The sequence below is a fragment of the Macrosteles quadrilineatus genome, unplaced genomic scaffold (genome assembly GCF_028750875.1).
Source record: "Macrosteles quadrilineatus isolate MER2022 unplaced genomic scaffold, UCM_ALF_1.0 Scaffold_1__1_contigs__length_201487025, whole genome shotgun sequence".
Classification (NCBI taxonomy): Eukaryota; Metazoa; Arthropoda; class Insecta; order Hemiptera; family Cicadellidae; genus Macrosteles; species Macrosteles quadrilineatus.
Window position 1 is genome coordinate 20695914 of NW_026542594.1, and position 18406 is coordinate 20714319.

At 35.4% G+C, this 18406-nt stretch overlaps 1 protein-coding gene across 7 annotated transcripts in view; it reads right to left on the reverse strand.

Annotated features, from left to right (window-relative positions):
• LOC129004818 (sesquipedalian-1-like) overlaps window positions 1–18406 on the reverse strand; it is a 65724-nt gene that overhangs the window by 14141 nt on the left and 33177 nt on the right. For 6 of the 7 annotated variants that reach the window (XM_054433481.1, XM_054433496.1, XM_054433472.1 and 3 more), the window contains exon 4: window positions 12431–12617. In XM_054433481.1, the coding sequence (XP_054289456.1) occupies window positions 12431–12617 (187 nt within the window). Of the gene's footprint in view, window positions 1–8065; window positions 8181–12430; window positions 12618–18406 lie in introns of those variants that run through there. The other variant, XM_054433510.1, reaches the window with a different exon arrangement.

Consider the following 18406-nt stretch of genomic DNA (forward strand, 5'->3'; position numbering starts at 1 on the left):
TTTTTTTTTTTTAAGTCATATTGCCCTGGAAAGTAACAATAAAAATATTTGATACAACCAAAAATACCTTATTTAATCTTTTTCAAGCATCGTTTTTCAATATGCCGCCATTTTGTTTCTACTATGGTTAGGGAGTTGAAATTTTACCAGAATATTTTTATATCCTACTTCTTAAACTCTGTAAAGTTTTAAAAAGTTCGATGCATGAATGGGCACGTAATATAAAATCAAACATTTAAACCCCTTCGTGGGACACCCCGTATTTATATATAAACATATAAATGTGAAAAATAGGACTACTATATATAAATAAAGATTAAACATTAAAAAACTTAGCACCCAAGTAAAATTATTTATTAAAATATTTACTGACTATAAATTTTATCAGAATTTTATAAATTTTAGGACTTTTATCAGAAATCTTTATGACAGAAATGGAAAAATCCAAAATTATTAATGAAACAAATCCATTCATAAACAACATTGTTTATTGGTACAGATATGTAGATGACATTTTATGCTTATTTAAAGGAAATGACAATGAATCTGAACAATTATTAACGTATCTCAACAATATTAATAAGAAAATTAAATTCACCAAAGAAACCCAACAAAAAGAAATCAATTTCCTAGATCTAACAATTTCCATCCAAAACAACAAACATTCTTTTAACATATTCAGAAAACCCACAACTACAGACATAATAATTCAAAAAAATTCGAATCATCCATGGACACACAAAATTGCAACTTTTCATTCATTAATACACAGATTAGTCACTGTTCCTTTAAATAAAGAAAATTACAAGAAAGAAGTCGACACTATAAAATATCTAGCTGAAAAAAATGGATATAGAAGCAAAATGATCGATAATATGATCAAGAAGAAAATTAAGAAAAGAAATGAATTAAAATCAAACTTAGAAAACAATTAAAAACACAAAGAAGAAAAGAAATTCATGTGCGTCCCATACAACAACAATTTTAACAAAGCAATCAGGAAAACATTCAAACATACCCCAGTAAAATTAAGCTACAGAACAAAAAATAACATTTTTAAAATAATACACAATAAAACCAACAACCCTATAACAAACAATACAGCAAATATTTACAATGCATCTGGTATATACAAAATTAAATGTTCTGACTGTGACAACTACTACATTGGACAAACCTATCGAAATTTTAAAGTTAGATTCAACGAACATATACAGACATACAAATCGAAGAACAAAACATCAATGAAATCAAATTTTGCAGATCATTTACTAAAATCCAAACATAAGTTTACTAAGATCGAAGAAAACTTAACAATATTAGAAATTGAAAAAGACAGAGAAAAATTGAATGTAAAAGAAGAAATTAATATGTATATGAACTACAAAAATAACAAATCAAATATTTTAAATACAATGATTCCAAAATTGAATAATCCAATATATGAAACAATAGCAAAATTGAGAAAATATTAATGAAAATAAGTACAACACATCATATAGTATCCTATACTCTAATACGAGCAATGTTTGCTTGTATGTATGTATGTATGCTTGCTTGCTTGCTTGCAAAAAAGATCTCGAAAACGGCTCCGACGATTTTCTTCAAATGTTGTAAATAGTTTATTTCTGGCCTAAAAACGAGTTTACTGCAGTTAGAACTGCCAACAAAAATCTAATTACGTAGAAAAATGAAACTGAAAATCACATTTTTTAACATTAGTCTTATGGGTTGCTAGGTGACCATGTTGGCTGAATTAAATAACAAGGAAAAAGTAAACAAAAGACTTGAAGTTGTAGCATGTGTTCATAATAAGCCAACTACCCACAGTATACTAGCAAATTACAAATACAGTACAAAAGGAAAAACATCACTTGTTAATATTTAGCAAAGATTATACTGAAGATTACTCTATACTTTGTAGTCAAGGGTAGCAGTGCGAAGTCTGGGATCTGTTTATGACGATTAGATTAAGGTATCTGCAATCCTAAAATGCTATGGGAAGGAAGGAAAACAGGTCCGCGACGTAGGAAGTGGTGAAGGAAGTAGTCAAGGCGAGCTGTCCGGAGTGTGGGAACTGTTTATGACGATTAGATAAGGGTATGGGCAATCCTAAAATGCTATGGGAAGGGAGGGAAACAGGTCCGTGACGTAGGAAGTGGTGAAGGAAATAGTCAAGGCGAGCTGTCCGGAGTGTGGGAACTGTTTATGACGATTAGATAAGGGTATGGGCAATCCTAAAATGCTATGGGAAGGGAGGGAAACAGGTCCGTGACGTAGGAAGTGGTGAAGGAAATAGTCAAGGCGAGCTGTCCGGAGTGTGGGAACTGTTTATGACGATTAGATTAAGGTATCTGCAATCCTAAAATGCTATGGGAAGGGAGGAAAACAGGTCCACGACGTAGGAAGTGGTGAAGGAAGTAGTCAAGGCGAGTAGTCCGGAGTGTGGGAACTGTTTATGACGATTAGATTAAGGTATCTGCAATCCTAAAATGCTATGGGAAGGGAGGAAAACAGGTCCGTGACGTAGGAAGTGGTGAAGGAAGTAGTCAAGGCGAGCTGTCCGGAGTGTGGGAACTGTTTATGACGATTAGATAAGGTTATGGGCAATCCTAAAATGCTATGGGAAGGGAGGGAAACAGGTCCGTGACGTAGGAAGTGGTGAAGGAAATAGTCAAGGCGAGCTGTCCAGAGTGTGGGAACTGTTTATGACGATTAGATAAGGGTATGGGCAATCCTAAAATGCTATGGGAAGGGAGGGAAACAGGTCCGTGACGTAGGTAGTGGTGAAGGAAATAGTCAATGCGAGCTGTCCGGAGTGTGGGAACTGTTTATGACGATTAGATTAAGGTATCTGCAATCCTAAAATGCTATGGGAAGGGAGGAAAACAGGTCCACGACGTAGGAAGTGGTGAAGGAAGTAGTCAAGGCGAGTAGTCCGGAGTGTGGGAACTGTTTATGACGATTAGATTACGGTATCTACAATCCTAAAATGCTATGGGAAGGGAGGAAAACAGGTCCGCGACGTAGGAAGTGGTGAAGGAAGTAGTCAAGGCGAGCTGTCCGGAGTGTGGGAACTGTTTATGACGATTAGATAAGGTTATGGGCAATCCTAAAATGCTATGGGAAGGGAGGAAAACAGGTCCTCGACGTAGGAAGTGGTGAAGGAAGTAGTCAAGGCGAGCTGTCCGGAGTGTGGGAACTGTTTATGACGATTAGATAAGGGTATGGGCAATCCTAAAATGCTATGGGAAGGGAGGAAAACAGGTCCGTGACGTAGGAAGTGGTGATGGAAATAGTCAAGGCGAGCTGTCCGGAGTGTGGGAACTGTTTATGACGATTAGATTAAGGTATCTGCAATCTTAAAATGATATGGGGAGGGCGTGACTATAGATAGAACTATACTTATCACAAGGCGAGCCGTGTGGAGTTTGGGAATGGATTTATGTATCTCCAATACTAAGACTGCTTTCAGAAAGAGCTAATGATTTTCCCCGAGCAAAGCTCGGTCTCCAGGTACTATAAATTAATCAATGAAGACAAAATTATGTTACAAAGTTAGAAAAGTTTTATAATATCATATGTTATTTATTTATTTACATATCTTATTTTGATTTTTGTTTACTTTGAAAATGGCCTTAGAGCCGAAACTATAGTCAGTAAATATTTTAATAAATAACTTTACTTGGGTACTAAGTTTTTTAATGTTTAATCTTTATTTAAATATATATTTATATATATATATGAATTTGAACGGAAGGTGTTTTTGGCCTCTAGGGACCTCAAAACGAAAAAAAAAAAAATCGGTCCCGCATCCAGGTCTTACCATGAGTACTACGGTAATAGCTTATTCCCTATATGGGAAATTCGCTAAAACAAAGCATATATCTCAAAGCAATGGTAATGCTTCTGTTACAACAACTAACATGTTTGATATTCTTCAAACACTATCTGAACAGCAATCTAATGAAGGCAAGAGTAGTCTAACTCAGAAAAAATACCATAAAAAAAGAATGTGAGGTCCTAATTCAAATAAACACCAGGCAGATGCAAAACAAGTGAAGAAGCTTAAACCTTAACATCAAGACAAAATACTCAATAAAAGCCATATCAAAAATTCTACAAGGAAAATAAAAGTAACTCTATGTGCTGATAGCCAAGGTAAAACTATAGCTAGTAAGATTGAAAACTATAGTTCAGCTAAAATCAATGCCTACGGTTATGTTAGATCAAATACCACTATGCTACAAGTACCAGAAGAGCAAGTGCCACTATGCTCTGGCTCAATATCAGAAGATGAAACACATCCAGTAGTTATTTTGGGTGGCACAAATGATAGCCTTAACGGAAGCCTGGAAACTATATACAGAGAGCTGGAAGGAAAGTTATTAGACATTAGCAAAAGAAGACCTACATTGCTCTGCACGATACCAACTAGACATGACAGGCCCCTGGAACACAATGACAATCTATGTTTAGTGACAGCAAATCCTACTAATATTATAAATGAGAAAGTTTGGATGTATAGATGGATGACGCAAAAAATACTGGTCGGATTGGGCTGAAATTTGGTATGATGATAGCTCACATTCCCGATTAACATATAGACACATTCTTATCTTAAAAGTTTCTTCGGGCTCCGCCCCAGTGGCTCTGGAGTTTCCCATGTTAACCTTATGAGTAATCGTATTTAAAAGGAATAAAAGAATTTTGTCAGCTGTTTCAACTACACAAGTTGGTTCTATGATATTGAATAGCATTAAAAAGTTACAAGGTTTACCAACAGGGTGCAGTACTATTATTATTTTACATTTATGACAACAGCTATTCTATTAAGGCCATAAAGGTAAAATTTTGTTTTTAAAAGGCTTATGTGTAACTATTTTATCAACAGATGTAAAGATCAAAATGTTTCTATTTCTTGTTCTCTTCCCGTTGCAAAGCACGGGTACAACAGCTAGTAATTATATAATGGAACTAAGTGCTAGGATTAAGAACCTGTTTGTTGTGGATCTGAGGAACCTGAAACACTATGAGAACTACTATGAACACTATGAGAGAACACTATGAAACTACACAAGGCATGGGTTGCACTTGAATGATTGTGAAAAAACTAAGGTGGCGTACATGGTCATCAATGCATTAGAGAGGCTGAAGATTCTATCTGATAACTCTGAGTCTCCACCTAATAATACTAGTAAGACCATAGTACCTAAATCAGTGGTGAAAGATTTCGATTTCATCAGTGACAATATTAAAATTCAAGTATTGGAAGCCGATATGAAGGAAGTAATAGAGCAGCATAAAAGTAACATGGACATCGCCTTTGCTCACTGCATTTCATCTGACCTTAGCCATAAGAACAATATGAGTGCTGGTGTTGCAGTTGCTTTCAAGGAATATTTTGGGAAACCAACTGACTCAGACTTCTGTAGAACTAACTTAACCCTTCAGAGAGAGAAAAATGGAGCGTTGATATTCAGCCTAGTCACAAAGTCAAAATGTTTTGACAAGCCCCATGATGACAACTACAATTCCTATAATGCTGCATTTCAACAACTTACGGAGGAGTTCCAAAAACAAAAACTAAAAGCTCTAGTTTGTTCCCCTTTAGGGTGCTCAAGGGACAGGATCTCTCCATATCACTTTGCTAAGAATATTGTCAAATTCTAGAACATGACTGAAGCCTCTGTAATCATTGTCACTTGTAAGAAGTATGTTGCGGGATCAAGGAGGAACACTCAGGACCATCATGAGTTTGTGGATCTCTTGAGGCGCACCATTGCTGACAAAAGCTCTCACTGCATGAATGTCAACAACAACAACAACAAAGTCAACAACAACCACAATAACAACAACATCAGCAGCAGCAGCAACAACAACAACAACAACAGTGTGGCTGACAATGATAGGCTGCAAATGGTGGATAAAACTTCGGATCCAGATCAGCTGCAGCGGCGCCTGTGTCAAGTGATGGGGGGCAGATTCTCTCTGGGGTTGTGAATGATAGTGGCAAACATATTAAACCTTTTTTGGAGAAAGTGTTCAAAAATGTGATGATAACATGAGCTATAATTTATAAAGCACTCAAAACCTCTCAATTTTCGATCAAAATGTTCAAAATTTACCGACAAGCATTGGCATTTTAGAAATTAACCTTGATGAAATAAAACCAGATATAATTGTTTTGACAGAAATAAATATCCGTGAAGAAGAAATACAATATTTAAATTTCAATAATTATAACATATCCTCCTACTGGACCAGGTCAACAACCACAGGTGGAGGTGTCATGATTCTGACAAGCAAATTTATAAAAAATAAAAAAACTATTAATCAAAAGAGCTCAAGAATTAACATTGGAGAAGGAGTTTGAGTGTTGTATGGTTGAAGTAACAGTAGATGCATTTTCTTTTGTATTAATTTGTTTATATAGATCACCTAATTATAAATACAATGATATTTTTTTAGATAAGCTGGCAATTTTACTGGATATATTAACAAGTAAATATGAAAATATAATTTTAGCAGGAGATATAAATATTAATTTTTTAAAACATGACTCTTTGTACTAAAATTTTATCAGCACTATTTCAATGTTTAATATGTCTTACCTGGTTGATTTTCCAACAAGGGTAAATGAAATAAGTTCTACAGCAATTACAATTTTATTACTAATATAGAATCCAAACAGATGAAAATAACAGGGATTATTACTCATATTTCCGATCACGATGGTCAGCTTCTTAAGATTTTAAATGTTAAAAAATGTGTAACTAACAAAGTAATTAAGAGGAGATGCAGAAAATTTAATGAAAATAACTTATCTGTATTCTTAAACTACTTAAATGAGGAAACCTGGTTTGAGGTTTTTCAGTCCCCTGTGGATAAAAAATATGATGTTTTTATTTCTATTTTTAAGTACTTGTTTGACTTGAATTTTCCAAAGATTGTTAGTGTTGATAAGGGAACCAGGAATTGTGGATGGAAGTCAAATGAAATATTAGAGAAAAAAAGGCATCTCACAGATTTGAAAGAATTAAGCAGAGTGAAAAAAACAAAAGAGTTAAATAGAAAGTTGAAAATGTGCACAAAATACTTAAACGAATCAATACTTAAATCTAAACAAACATTTTACAATGGGAAAATAAAAAGTGTAACAAACAAAACTAAAATGACATGGAATATAATTAAAAAAGAAATAAAATTAAACTCAAAGAAAAATTCAAACACCAACATTAGTATGTCCCAAAATGAAAAAATCATAACACATCCAATTGCTGAGAGCAATATTTTAAACAACTTTTTTGCTTCTGCTGTGGAAAAACTAATTTTGCCCTCTGTTTCTCAGCAATCTTTACAAAATTGTAACACTCAACATAAAGCTCCAAATAAAATCATTAAATTTCAAACAATAACAGAGGATTATCTTGAGAAAACTGTTCTTTCTTTTGAAAACAAATTTTCCTCAGGGTATGATGAGATACCCATCACAATTGTTAAAAAATCTATAATTTTTATTCGTAAGCCATTGACTCACTTAACAAATTCTTCTCTTATTTCTGGTATTTTTCCTTCTAAATTAAAATTGGCTAAAGTAATTCCTATTTTTAAGAGTGGCAATAGTTCAGATCCAACATGTTATCGCCCTGTTTCATTATTACCAGTTTTTTTCAAAAATCTTTGAACGTATCGTATATAACCAATTTTCTAATTTTCTTGAGATTAACAATTTGCTAGATAGGGAACAACATGGGTTTCGATCTGGAAAATCCACAATTACTGCCGCTGTTGAATTTATTGAATCCATCATAAATGCAATAGACAAAGGTGAAAATGTTATTGGAGTATTTCTAGATCTTAGTAGGGCTTTTGACAGTGTGTCACACTGCAAATTATTAGCTAAATTGGAGGAGTTGGGAGTTTGTGGTAAGGAGCTAAGATGGTTTTCTTCATATTTAGACAACAGAGAACAGTTTGTTGAGGTTGATTATATTGTTGAGAGTGATAGGGCTCGATACCTTGAAAAATCCAGGTCTCAGTGTCAGACACTGCGTTATGGGGTTCCCCAGGGGTCAATCTTAGGCCCTCTGCTCTTTCTTTGCTACATAAGAGGCATGCCGGAGATGATCCCTGGGCCCGATGTATCAATGTGTCTGTATGCTGATGACTGTAATATTCTGTTTTCAGGAAAGTCACATGATTATGTTGAACAATTTTTAAATAAAACAGTTCAGTTTATCCATGAGTTCCTTGATCAAAAAAATCTATTAGTAAATAAAAAGAAAACAAACCTAATATCATTTTCAACCAAACAATCAAAAGTCAAATTTGAGCCAAATATTTTCTAAAAATCAGATAGAATAGATCAAGTAGGCCTAACTAAATTTCTAGGTTTAATCATTGATGAAAATCTCTCATGGGATGATCACATCAACCACCTTGTAAAAAAAACCTTCTGGTATCTATGCTCTGAGACAGATGTCCAGAGTCTGTGATTTGGAAACTTAAAAATTATTTATTATTCATTAGTTTAATCCCACATTTCATACGGAATCACAGTCTATGATGGAACAACAAAATCAAATCTTGATACTTAAACAGCAAAAAAAGCAATTCACACTATTATGAAATTACGGAAAACCATCTCAGTGAAGAATCTTTTTCATAAATTGGACATTTTAACTGTGTATAATTTATATATTCTTGAAACCATAATCTTTTTGAAACAAAGGGAACTGACAACACCCTCCAATTCCGGGCATAACTATAATACTAGGTTAAAAATTAGATTGCCTCAGCATAAATTAGAATATTATACAAAGAAAACCACTTATGCAGGATTGAAATTGTTACAATATCTACCAATAAGCATCCGGCAGGAGACAAATTTCAAAAAATTCAAAAAACTTTTAAAAGATTCCCTAGTAAAAAATCCTTTTTATTCATTACAAGAATTCGTAGATAAAAAAAAAAATATTTCATTTGAATTTCCATTTATTTTTCATAATGGACATTTGCGTAGATTTATGTTTTAATTTGTTTGATTTGTATATAGATTTTGACTCTATTCAGATACATGTATGTTTCATATATGTTATATATTGAATAAAGACTATTTGAATCTTGAATCTTGATGACTGGAATTTTTCCGCCGAAATGAGCTTAGCGCGGCTGCCGCAAGGATCGCTCACACGGCGGTCGCGCTGCTCTGTCTCTCTCTCTCTGCTCTCTCTCTCTCTAATTCTTGGTCTCACTCTCTCTCACTAAGTCAGTTGAAAAGGGTTTGTATTTATTGTAGATACTGAGATCCAATCCGAAAAATCTACATCACCTACACAATCTACATTCAGCACAAAATCTATATCACTATCAACAACCTGTAAAACAAAACCTACTACCTGTACCATCTTTAACAGTTATTTTTTTAGGGGAGGGGCGCAGGCTGACGGGTGTTCCTTGGGGCCATTTCCTCAAAAGATTACTAGAGGTCAGGGTGTACTGTCCCTTAAAGCCATGCATCAAAACATAAGGGGTTTGTTCAGTAAATAAAAGAGACAAACTATAAATATTTCTAAATGAAGAAAATCCTGATATATTATGTCTGACTGAACATAATTTAAAAACTATTCAAATATAAAAACCAAAAATTGATCATCATTGAAGAATTGAATCATCAGAATTGAATCATCCTTCTATCGCATGCATATGAAACATGGAGGAGTTGGTATTTGGAGCAAAACGTTTGTACCAAATACTACTGCATTGAGGGAGTTTTTGAGTTTGCAGCCATATTAATTCCAATCAACGCTACAGTTGAATATCTAATAGTAGCAGTCTACCGACCTCCGTGTAACCAACTGGATGAATGTATTGACAAAATATCTGAATTAGTTGATGATCTAAAAGGAAAGCATTTGAATCTTATTACTCATGGGCGACTTTAATATCGACCTATCAGACCACTCTCGAAGTATTTGGCTTTCTTATCGTCATATGGCACACAAACATAGGTAAAAATATCACTAGAGAAGTTTCAGGCTAAAAAATCTAATACAGTTGATGCATTTACTTAAAAACTGTTTGTCATTTGAGAGCTCTGTTATTCTTTCAGCTTTGTCAGACCACCCTTCTCAGGCTATTCTTATACCATCAAAAATCTCATCTGACCCCCCTCCCCAAAATAGCATGATTTGCCAGATCATATAACGAACTGACGAACTTTTGGACTGACATAATGGAGACTTATGATGTTGACCAAAAATTTGAAGCTTTCTATGATCAGTTCAAGTATTTGTTTGACATTGCTTTCCAAAAAAAAATATTTGATTTTAAATTCCATGTAAGTAAGGATATACTTGCAATGAAGGGTGAGCTACTCTTTTGATACAAAGAAACAAATGACCTTGATTCCTCTCAGGTCTTAAGACGCCATTTCATCAACTTAAATCTAAATATCGCACAATGATAAGAAGTGCCAAATCCAAAGTAGTATCCAAAAGAATTGATAGTGTGGATAACAGGTCAAAGGCCATATGGTGTATAATTAACCATAATAAAGTCCCAAAGAACAAACATGTGGATAAAGTGTGACTTGAAGTTGAAGGAGGGAAAAAAGATTAACGATCCTTCCTTAGTATCAGAAATATTTAATACATTTTTTAAGATGTACCAAAACAGACCAATTACAGAGCCACAAACACCACAGATTTTAGACAAAACATTATCCATAACAAATTTTTCTTATTCCCAACAGTAGAATCCGAAATAAAACAAATAATTCATCAGTAGGCCTAGTGAAATCAAAAACATCTCTGATCCCGAAAACGTCTTTAACTAAAAAAAATTAACCCCGCTTGAAGATCAGTAGGCCTAATATATTATAGGACTTGTTATAGGACTTGCAGACTTGTTTGAGGCAAGGGATCGGGGCAGGTGTAGCTCTGTAGTGATGCTTGACTATTCTCAGGCGTTTGACTCCATAAGCCATAGTTTGCTTCTCGCTAAATTAAGACATCTTGGATTTATGGATAATGCAATTGCTTGGGTGCAGTCGTACTTGGAGAGAAGAGAACAGGTGACTAGAGTGGGAGCTGATGTCTCACTTCCTCTTGACAAAGTCAGGGGGGTGCCGCAGGGGAGCTGTCTGGGTCCCATTTTATTCACCTTGTACACTGCAGACCTTTCCAGTAGCGTGCACTTTTGCAATGTGCACGCCTATGCTGATGACTGTCAGTTGCATTTATCCTATGATGTCAATTCAATTGACCAGGCTGTTGCGAGGGTAAACTCAGATTTGGCGAACGTCAGTGAGTGATCAATGAGACATGGTCTCAAGTTAAATGGAGAAAAATGCACAGTTCTCCACATTGCTCCACCCAATGTTGTCCAAAGGATAATTGATGGAGACGTGCAGGTTAAACTTGATCAGAGGGATTTGAAGGTGAGCCACACTGCTAAGACTTTGGGTGTGATTCTGGACAGTGGTCTTACTTTTTCTGATCACATCACTCATGTTTCCCAGCTGGCGTTGGGTAGACTGCGGGGTCTGTACAAATGCCGAACCATCCTACCTGAGTCAGCTAAGATTCAGTTGATTCAATCCATTGTATTGTCAGTTCTGTACTATTGTTTTCCTGCATACGGCAATAGTATCACAAAGGAGGACATGGACAGGCTCCAAAGACTGCAGAACACCGCAGTGAGATTTGTATATGGTCTTCGGAAACGAGACCATATTTCTCAATTTGAAAGAACTGCTGGCCTCTTGTCCTCAACTGCTGTGTGCAGGAGGCAAACCTGCACTCTGGTACACAGGGTACTGGCCGAAGAGGAACCAGCGTACCTCATTAAAAGACTGGTCACCCGCGATCGGGTGTCTCAGCGCAATACCCGACAAGACAAAAAGCTTCATTTCCCGAAGGTGAGGTTGGAAGTAGGAAAGAGAGGTTTTTCGTTCTTTGGGCCTAAAATGTACAATGACCTCCCCTGTGACCTGAAGATGCTGGGTGTCCCAGCTTTTAGATCTAGGCTAAAGAAAATGTATTTTTGTAAATAGCTAAAATCTTGTTAATAGGGGGATCAGTATTTTTGTTTTGTCTTTAGTTTTAAGTTAGGATTAGTTACTTGACAAGAGTCATCCTGTAAAACAGTTTGTACTGAGGAGCGCTTGCTAATAAAAGGCATTTTTATTTATTTATTTATTTATTTATTATTTTCCCATAACTTCTAAACTTGTCTGTCTTATCATTATTTTTCACCCTAGGCTGATGGTAAATTTCTGTGATTCTGAGCAGAAATTGTGCTTGGTTTTGATTGAGCAATATAATTTTATACGAAAACCTTAGTGGTTCTGTGGTAAGGAAAGTTTATGCTCTCAATAAAATATATTTTTGAGATAAATAAAACTCAAAAGCACCACACTACTCACCGATGCCTGCCAGTGTTCTCGGGCCTGGTATTATCTGCGCGCGCCGGGGCTGACCGTACACTGTTGGACCTGGTGTGGTGTGTCGCTGAGCCATTGGTCGGTCCTCGGTTGAACGGGTTGTGTCTCATACGAGGAGGGGGTTGAGGCGACGGTCCCCCCAACACTTCTGTTGATACTGGGATGTTCTCTGCAAATGCATAATAAATTAGTTTTCAATCACATAAAACAATACTGTTGTTGCTTTAATAAGAGAGTTAATATTACCAGTAAATAGTAAAAAAGCTAATATCAACTTGCCTGTATGTAGTACCGGTATCCCAATTAAAAATACAAACAATTAAGGTAGAAAATTAAATAACACAGCCCTGCATATTTTTTTAACAGATGATTTTAAACTTGCCTATTATCTCCACTATTTAATAGGTTCAATTAAAAGAGACAAGAAACTTGTTTCATGCTACATTTACAAGCTGCTAGTAAATCATTCTGTGTTATCACGTCGGAGCATACTAACTGCTTGAAAAAAGTCTAGTGGAAAAAGTTCAAGACTCAAATTTGCAGGAACTTGCATTCCATTATTCAAGTTGCTAGTGTAGAAGCTGGTTACTAGTAAGTAACAATTGGACAAATTACCCTTGTTACTGTAACACACAAAGTCTAATTTCAGAGGCTGAAATTTTGCCTTTTAGTGAAATTCGTTTATAGGGAATAAGCTATTTTACGAGAGCTATTCAAATTCAAATTCAAATTCATTTATTTTCTCAAATTACAGTTGTGTATACATCACAGAGTTTTTGATTTTTTTTTCTTTTAAACAAAAAATTTAACCTATGTACATAACATTATAATATACCTTTCTTGTATACAGTAAATATAACATCTTATATGCACATATGCCTAACATAGATATTCTTGTAACTAATTTTAACAAAAACAGATCATTTAAATAACTCTATAATACTAATTAAAATAAAATAATTTAGAAAGTAAAAAACTTTTAAAAATGGTAAAAATAAAAAATAAAATAGGTAATAGGTAAGTATAATATAAAATTTGTATTATAAACATCTGAAAGAGCAACTAAAATACTACTTTTCCACGTAGTCAGCAAACAAATTGAGAGACCTAAAGTACTGGTGGACAAGCTTTGAAATTCCTTCATCATAGAAGTCTGCCGCCTGCGATCTCAACCACTCAGTGAAGCGCACCTTGATCTCCGCAGCGCTGTGTTGCTAGCCAGCAGTGGCGGCTCTAGGACCTTGTCAAGGGGAGGGTCCGGAAAAATTTTACATTTTTAAAGCAGTTTGGTGACTTTCTAAAGCAATTTTTAACGCCTAAAACTGTGTCCAATAATAGCCCAAAAACTCCCATTTCACCTGTTGTTTGTCATGAGCAAGTAGACATAGGCCTAGAGTAGAGTAAAGTATATTTTTTAAATAGTTTTTACCAATTTATTTAATAGATCAGATTTATTATCCTAATAGAACTAGGCCTATATTAAATATGAATAGATACGAGGTGTTAGCCCGTCCTACGTATGGGAGTAGTCAGTTAAAACTGTGTAGGCCTATAATTCAGAACAGCTAGTTTACACATATAAAGACAAATTTTATTGCAGTCTACAGTAGAAAGATCAATTGAGAAGTGTATAGGCCTAGTCAACGATACCACCTTCCATAGCATACCTGCCTCTTCCATAATTATTATCAGCAAAATACAATTACTATACACAATTTCCAGTAGGTCTGAATAGAAACGACCTAAAATAAAACGATAATATCCAATAAAATTCACAGTACACATAATTTAACTTTGGTGTCCTAACATCAAAACTAATCGTCACACCTATCCTTTATATCAATTTCACTGCATTAATTGCTAAATAAATAAGTGTAAACAAAGAAAAGTAAATACGCCTTGAAAGCAACCAGATCTATTCAGTTGGGTGCGAATATTGAAGGACAAATCAATGTACTGGCTTTTGCTGATGATGTAGCCTTATTGGCTGAAAAGAAAAATGACCTAAAAGTATTAGCTGAAGCCTTCATAACAGAAGCAGGAAAGGTAGGGTTACAAGTGAATGAAGATAAAACAAAATTTATGAAGATAGGAAGGCAGGCAGAACATGTGACCTCAACACTGGAATGTTTGAGTTATAAATTTTCTGTCACAGAAGAATTTAAATATTTGGGTGTGATAATAAACAGCCAGAATAAGATGGATCAGGAAATACAAGCTAGATTGAATGGAGCTGATAGATGCTATTGGAGCTTATCAAAACTTTTGAAAAGCAGACTCCTGTCAAGAAACACCAAGGTTCGAATATATCTGGCAATAATCCAACCTGTTCTTCTCTACGGTTCGGAAGTATGGACCCTCACAAAGAACATAGAGAGAAAATTAATAACTTTTGAGAATAAAATACTGAGGAGAATATACGGACCAACTTTGGAAGATGGGGCGTGGAGGATTAGAAAGAATAAAGAGTTAAGGGACCTTTATAAAAGACCTGATATTGTAGCCTTAATTAGAAGTAGGAGAGTCAGATGGCTTGGGCATGTTAGAAGAAGAGAAGAAGGCAGCAGTATAAGAAGAGTGTGGAGGGGAAAGCCTGAAGGAAGACGCCCACTGGAGAGACCGAGATTTAGATGGGATGACCAGGTTGCTGAAGACATCGGAAGACTGGGCGCAGAGTTGGACGAGGCAGAAGATAGAGAAAGATGGAGGCACCTTGTTGGCGAGGCCAAAAATCTCCTTGGATTTGTGTGGCCACAGGAGTAAGTAAGTAAGTAAGTAAAGAAAAGTAAAAACAACAACAGTTTGTTTTGAAACAGCTGTTTGGTTCAAATAACATTCATTTGAAAAAAAGAACTGGTCACATGTAGCAGGAATATAAAAAGTAAACACGCTAGTAAAGCTAATGACATAATTGTCAATGTTTATTATCCATACCGTTATCAGTTCTATCCTTGATAATTACCCACCCTCATTGAATAAACGTACATCGTAATTTCCCATATTAGTTAATTTAAACTACAATATATTCATAGTTGAAATAAAAGTGATATTTTCACGTTTGGGGGCGCTGATATAGGCCACAACTGAACACGATTTCATAAAAGGATGGTTTGTCTAATTGCAGTATCCTAGGTCAATGTTGACGTTGTGTTCAATCTGTCATCCATCTGTTTATCTTTGTATAAAACCCGGCTGAGGTTGTGGTGGTAATTTAAAATCGTGATTCCTGATTATTCTTGATCTTCTTTTTATGACATAAATATTTCCGGGCCTAATCCAAACAAAGTTAAAGCAGACAAACACAAACATTAATTGTAAACATAAAGCTACCATTAAGAATTAATACATGTAAACACTGTTATTCTTTTAATCTTTCCTTGAAAAGTGGAGCAGTAAAATAATTTGCATTTATCCTTTTTTATTAAGACTCGTGTACAGAGCCTCGATTTGTGCTTTGGTTTAATTAATTTTGGTTAAAACTGTGGTCTAATTATCTCTACTAATCTTACTTATTTCCTATAATCAATGACAAAATAAAAGTAAATAAAATAACCTCATAGTTCCATATAGTTTATATTTAACCAGCTGTTAGTTAAAACAAAATTATATTGCTCTAAAACATATCGTAGGGTACAAGACTCATTGTTATGTTAAGCAAATTATTTTATGCCAAAAGCTAGTTTAGAATCTTAGCGTCGGCTGCTAGACTTTTTAAAAATTAAAATTTAATTTCTAAAAAACTGGGACCCTAAACTAAAATTATGGCTTCGACATTCCCTAGTTCTCAAAATTATCTTTCTTTCAACACAAAAATCATGAAGATCCGTCGAGTGGTTGATTCAGAATCGTGAAATAAAAAAACACCGTTTCGTTTTAATATTATAGATTGCAAAGCATAACAATTAATCCTCTATTGTGGTTTCTATTTCATAATTGAACTTGCAATTTTTAAACCTAGTTTTAAATTTTACTGCTCAATTTCGGAATTTTGGGGGAGGAGTTTGACCCTCTAAACTCTAAAATCAATTGGTATGTATAAACAAGAGAAATTGGCTCCCTTTTGTTTTGAAGGTTTTTTGCCGCTGCGCGTGCGCAAGTGTGCAGTTGCGTCATTAGTAGTGGTGTGTTTACGTTGTTCTCAGAATGGCGCGCATTTTACCCCGCGCTACCCGTATGGCCGTATACTGTATCTGTAGCCCTGGCGTTACCCGCCCGTCCATACAACCTTCAACCTTCTCCCCCATACCCCCCAAAACGTAACTACCCTGCGGGCTGTGAACAATCTTAATAATTGGTGACTCATATTATTAAAGCTAACACTAACTACTAACATTCTAAATACATACCTTAATTTAATTGTTTGAAACAGAAGTTCATCCGTTGGTCCTTCTGCTCCGAGAAATGTTGGATGACAAGCTCGTTGAAATTGTGTGTTTTTAAAAGTCCCTTCTCAATTGAGCACATTGCTGGTGCATTCAGCCGGTCTTCTCTCATGGTGTTTCTTGTAAATGTTTTTATGCGTTTAAGCGTTGAAAAACATCTCTCACTTTCAGCATTGGACATGGGAATTGTGCAAATAATATTTAGAAGCTTAACAGACTCAGCAAGGACGCCAGTTAAATTATTTTCATAAATGAAGTTTAATAACATCAGCGATCCTTTGGCAGTTTTAAAGTCATCCCTGCTATAAATTACAGATAGCTCTTGTCTTATTTCCAATTTATTAAGACCAAATATATTTACTGCAGCTTCCAGCTCATTTTCGGGAAATGTATCTTTATATTTGGAAAATAATGTAGGCTCAAAAAGCACACCAACTGACAGATGGTCTAGGAAGCTAAAACGATCGTTAATTCCGGTAGTTATGACATCGCACACTTCTTAGCAAGAATGTCTTTTCTATCACTAAAGCGAGCGCGCTTTGTTTTGGGTTCGAGTTCGGCTTGTGATGACTCATCATGTAGTGATTCATTGTCTCGACTACATCCAGCTGCACTTGCAGTGTGTGTATCAGGATTGGGAGAATTCCTTATCTCTGAGATAACCTTTTTTAAATTGTCTACGTATTTCCATGTTTTATGCAATCAATACTGTGATGCTGAATTTCATTGTAGAGAATATCTACATGAGGCATAATTTTGTTAAAAAATCTAAGCCAATAAATAAAGTCCTCACTTTGGACACAGAAAACGTACTACTATAACCCAGAATGCCAACCGCATGGTAAAAAGCATTAAGCGGTTTGAGAGAGCTTTGCCTGTCAATCCGTAGGCAGCGCCACCAGCGTTGCTATGCTATTGCATGGCAACGCTGGTGGCGCTGCCTACGGATTGACAGGCAAAGCTCTCTCAAACCGCTTAATGCTTTTTACTATGCGGTTGGCATTCTGGGTATAGTAGTAAGTTTTCTGTGCTTTGGAGGATGTGTTGTAGGCCAATAGCTTGGTTTATGGTTTTGTAGTCATTAATGTTGTCGTCAACAATTTTCCCAAGACATTCAACAATTTCGTGGTTGTAATTTTGTACTGTAGAAACGATCCTTGATTTGTAGTTCCATCTAGTTGCTGGATTTTTCGGCATACGTTTTTTAACGATGTCGTCAAGAACTTTGGTTCGTTTTGTTGACTGAGAAAAAAAGCTGAAAATCCTTCAATATTGCTGAAAAATATCTTAATCTGTTTGTTTTGAGTAGAACACCTCTCTAAAACTAAATTTAATTGATGTGCATAACAATGAACGTAGTGGGCGTTTTTATAAACTTTTTTCACCCTAGCCTGTACGCCAGTATGTTGCCCACTCATCGTAGCCGTGCCGTCATAGCTCTGGGCTATCACTTTGTCGGGGGTTTTATCCAGTCCTAGCTTCTGCAATTCACAAAATATAGCCTCACTAATTCCCTCAGCATTCAAACTCTTGAGGTTGACATAAAGTGATAAATATCTCTTTAATTCGACCATTC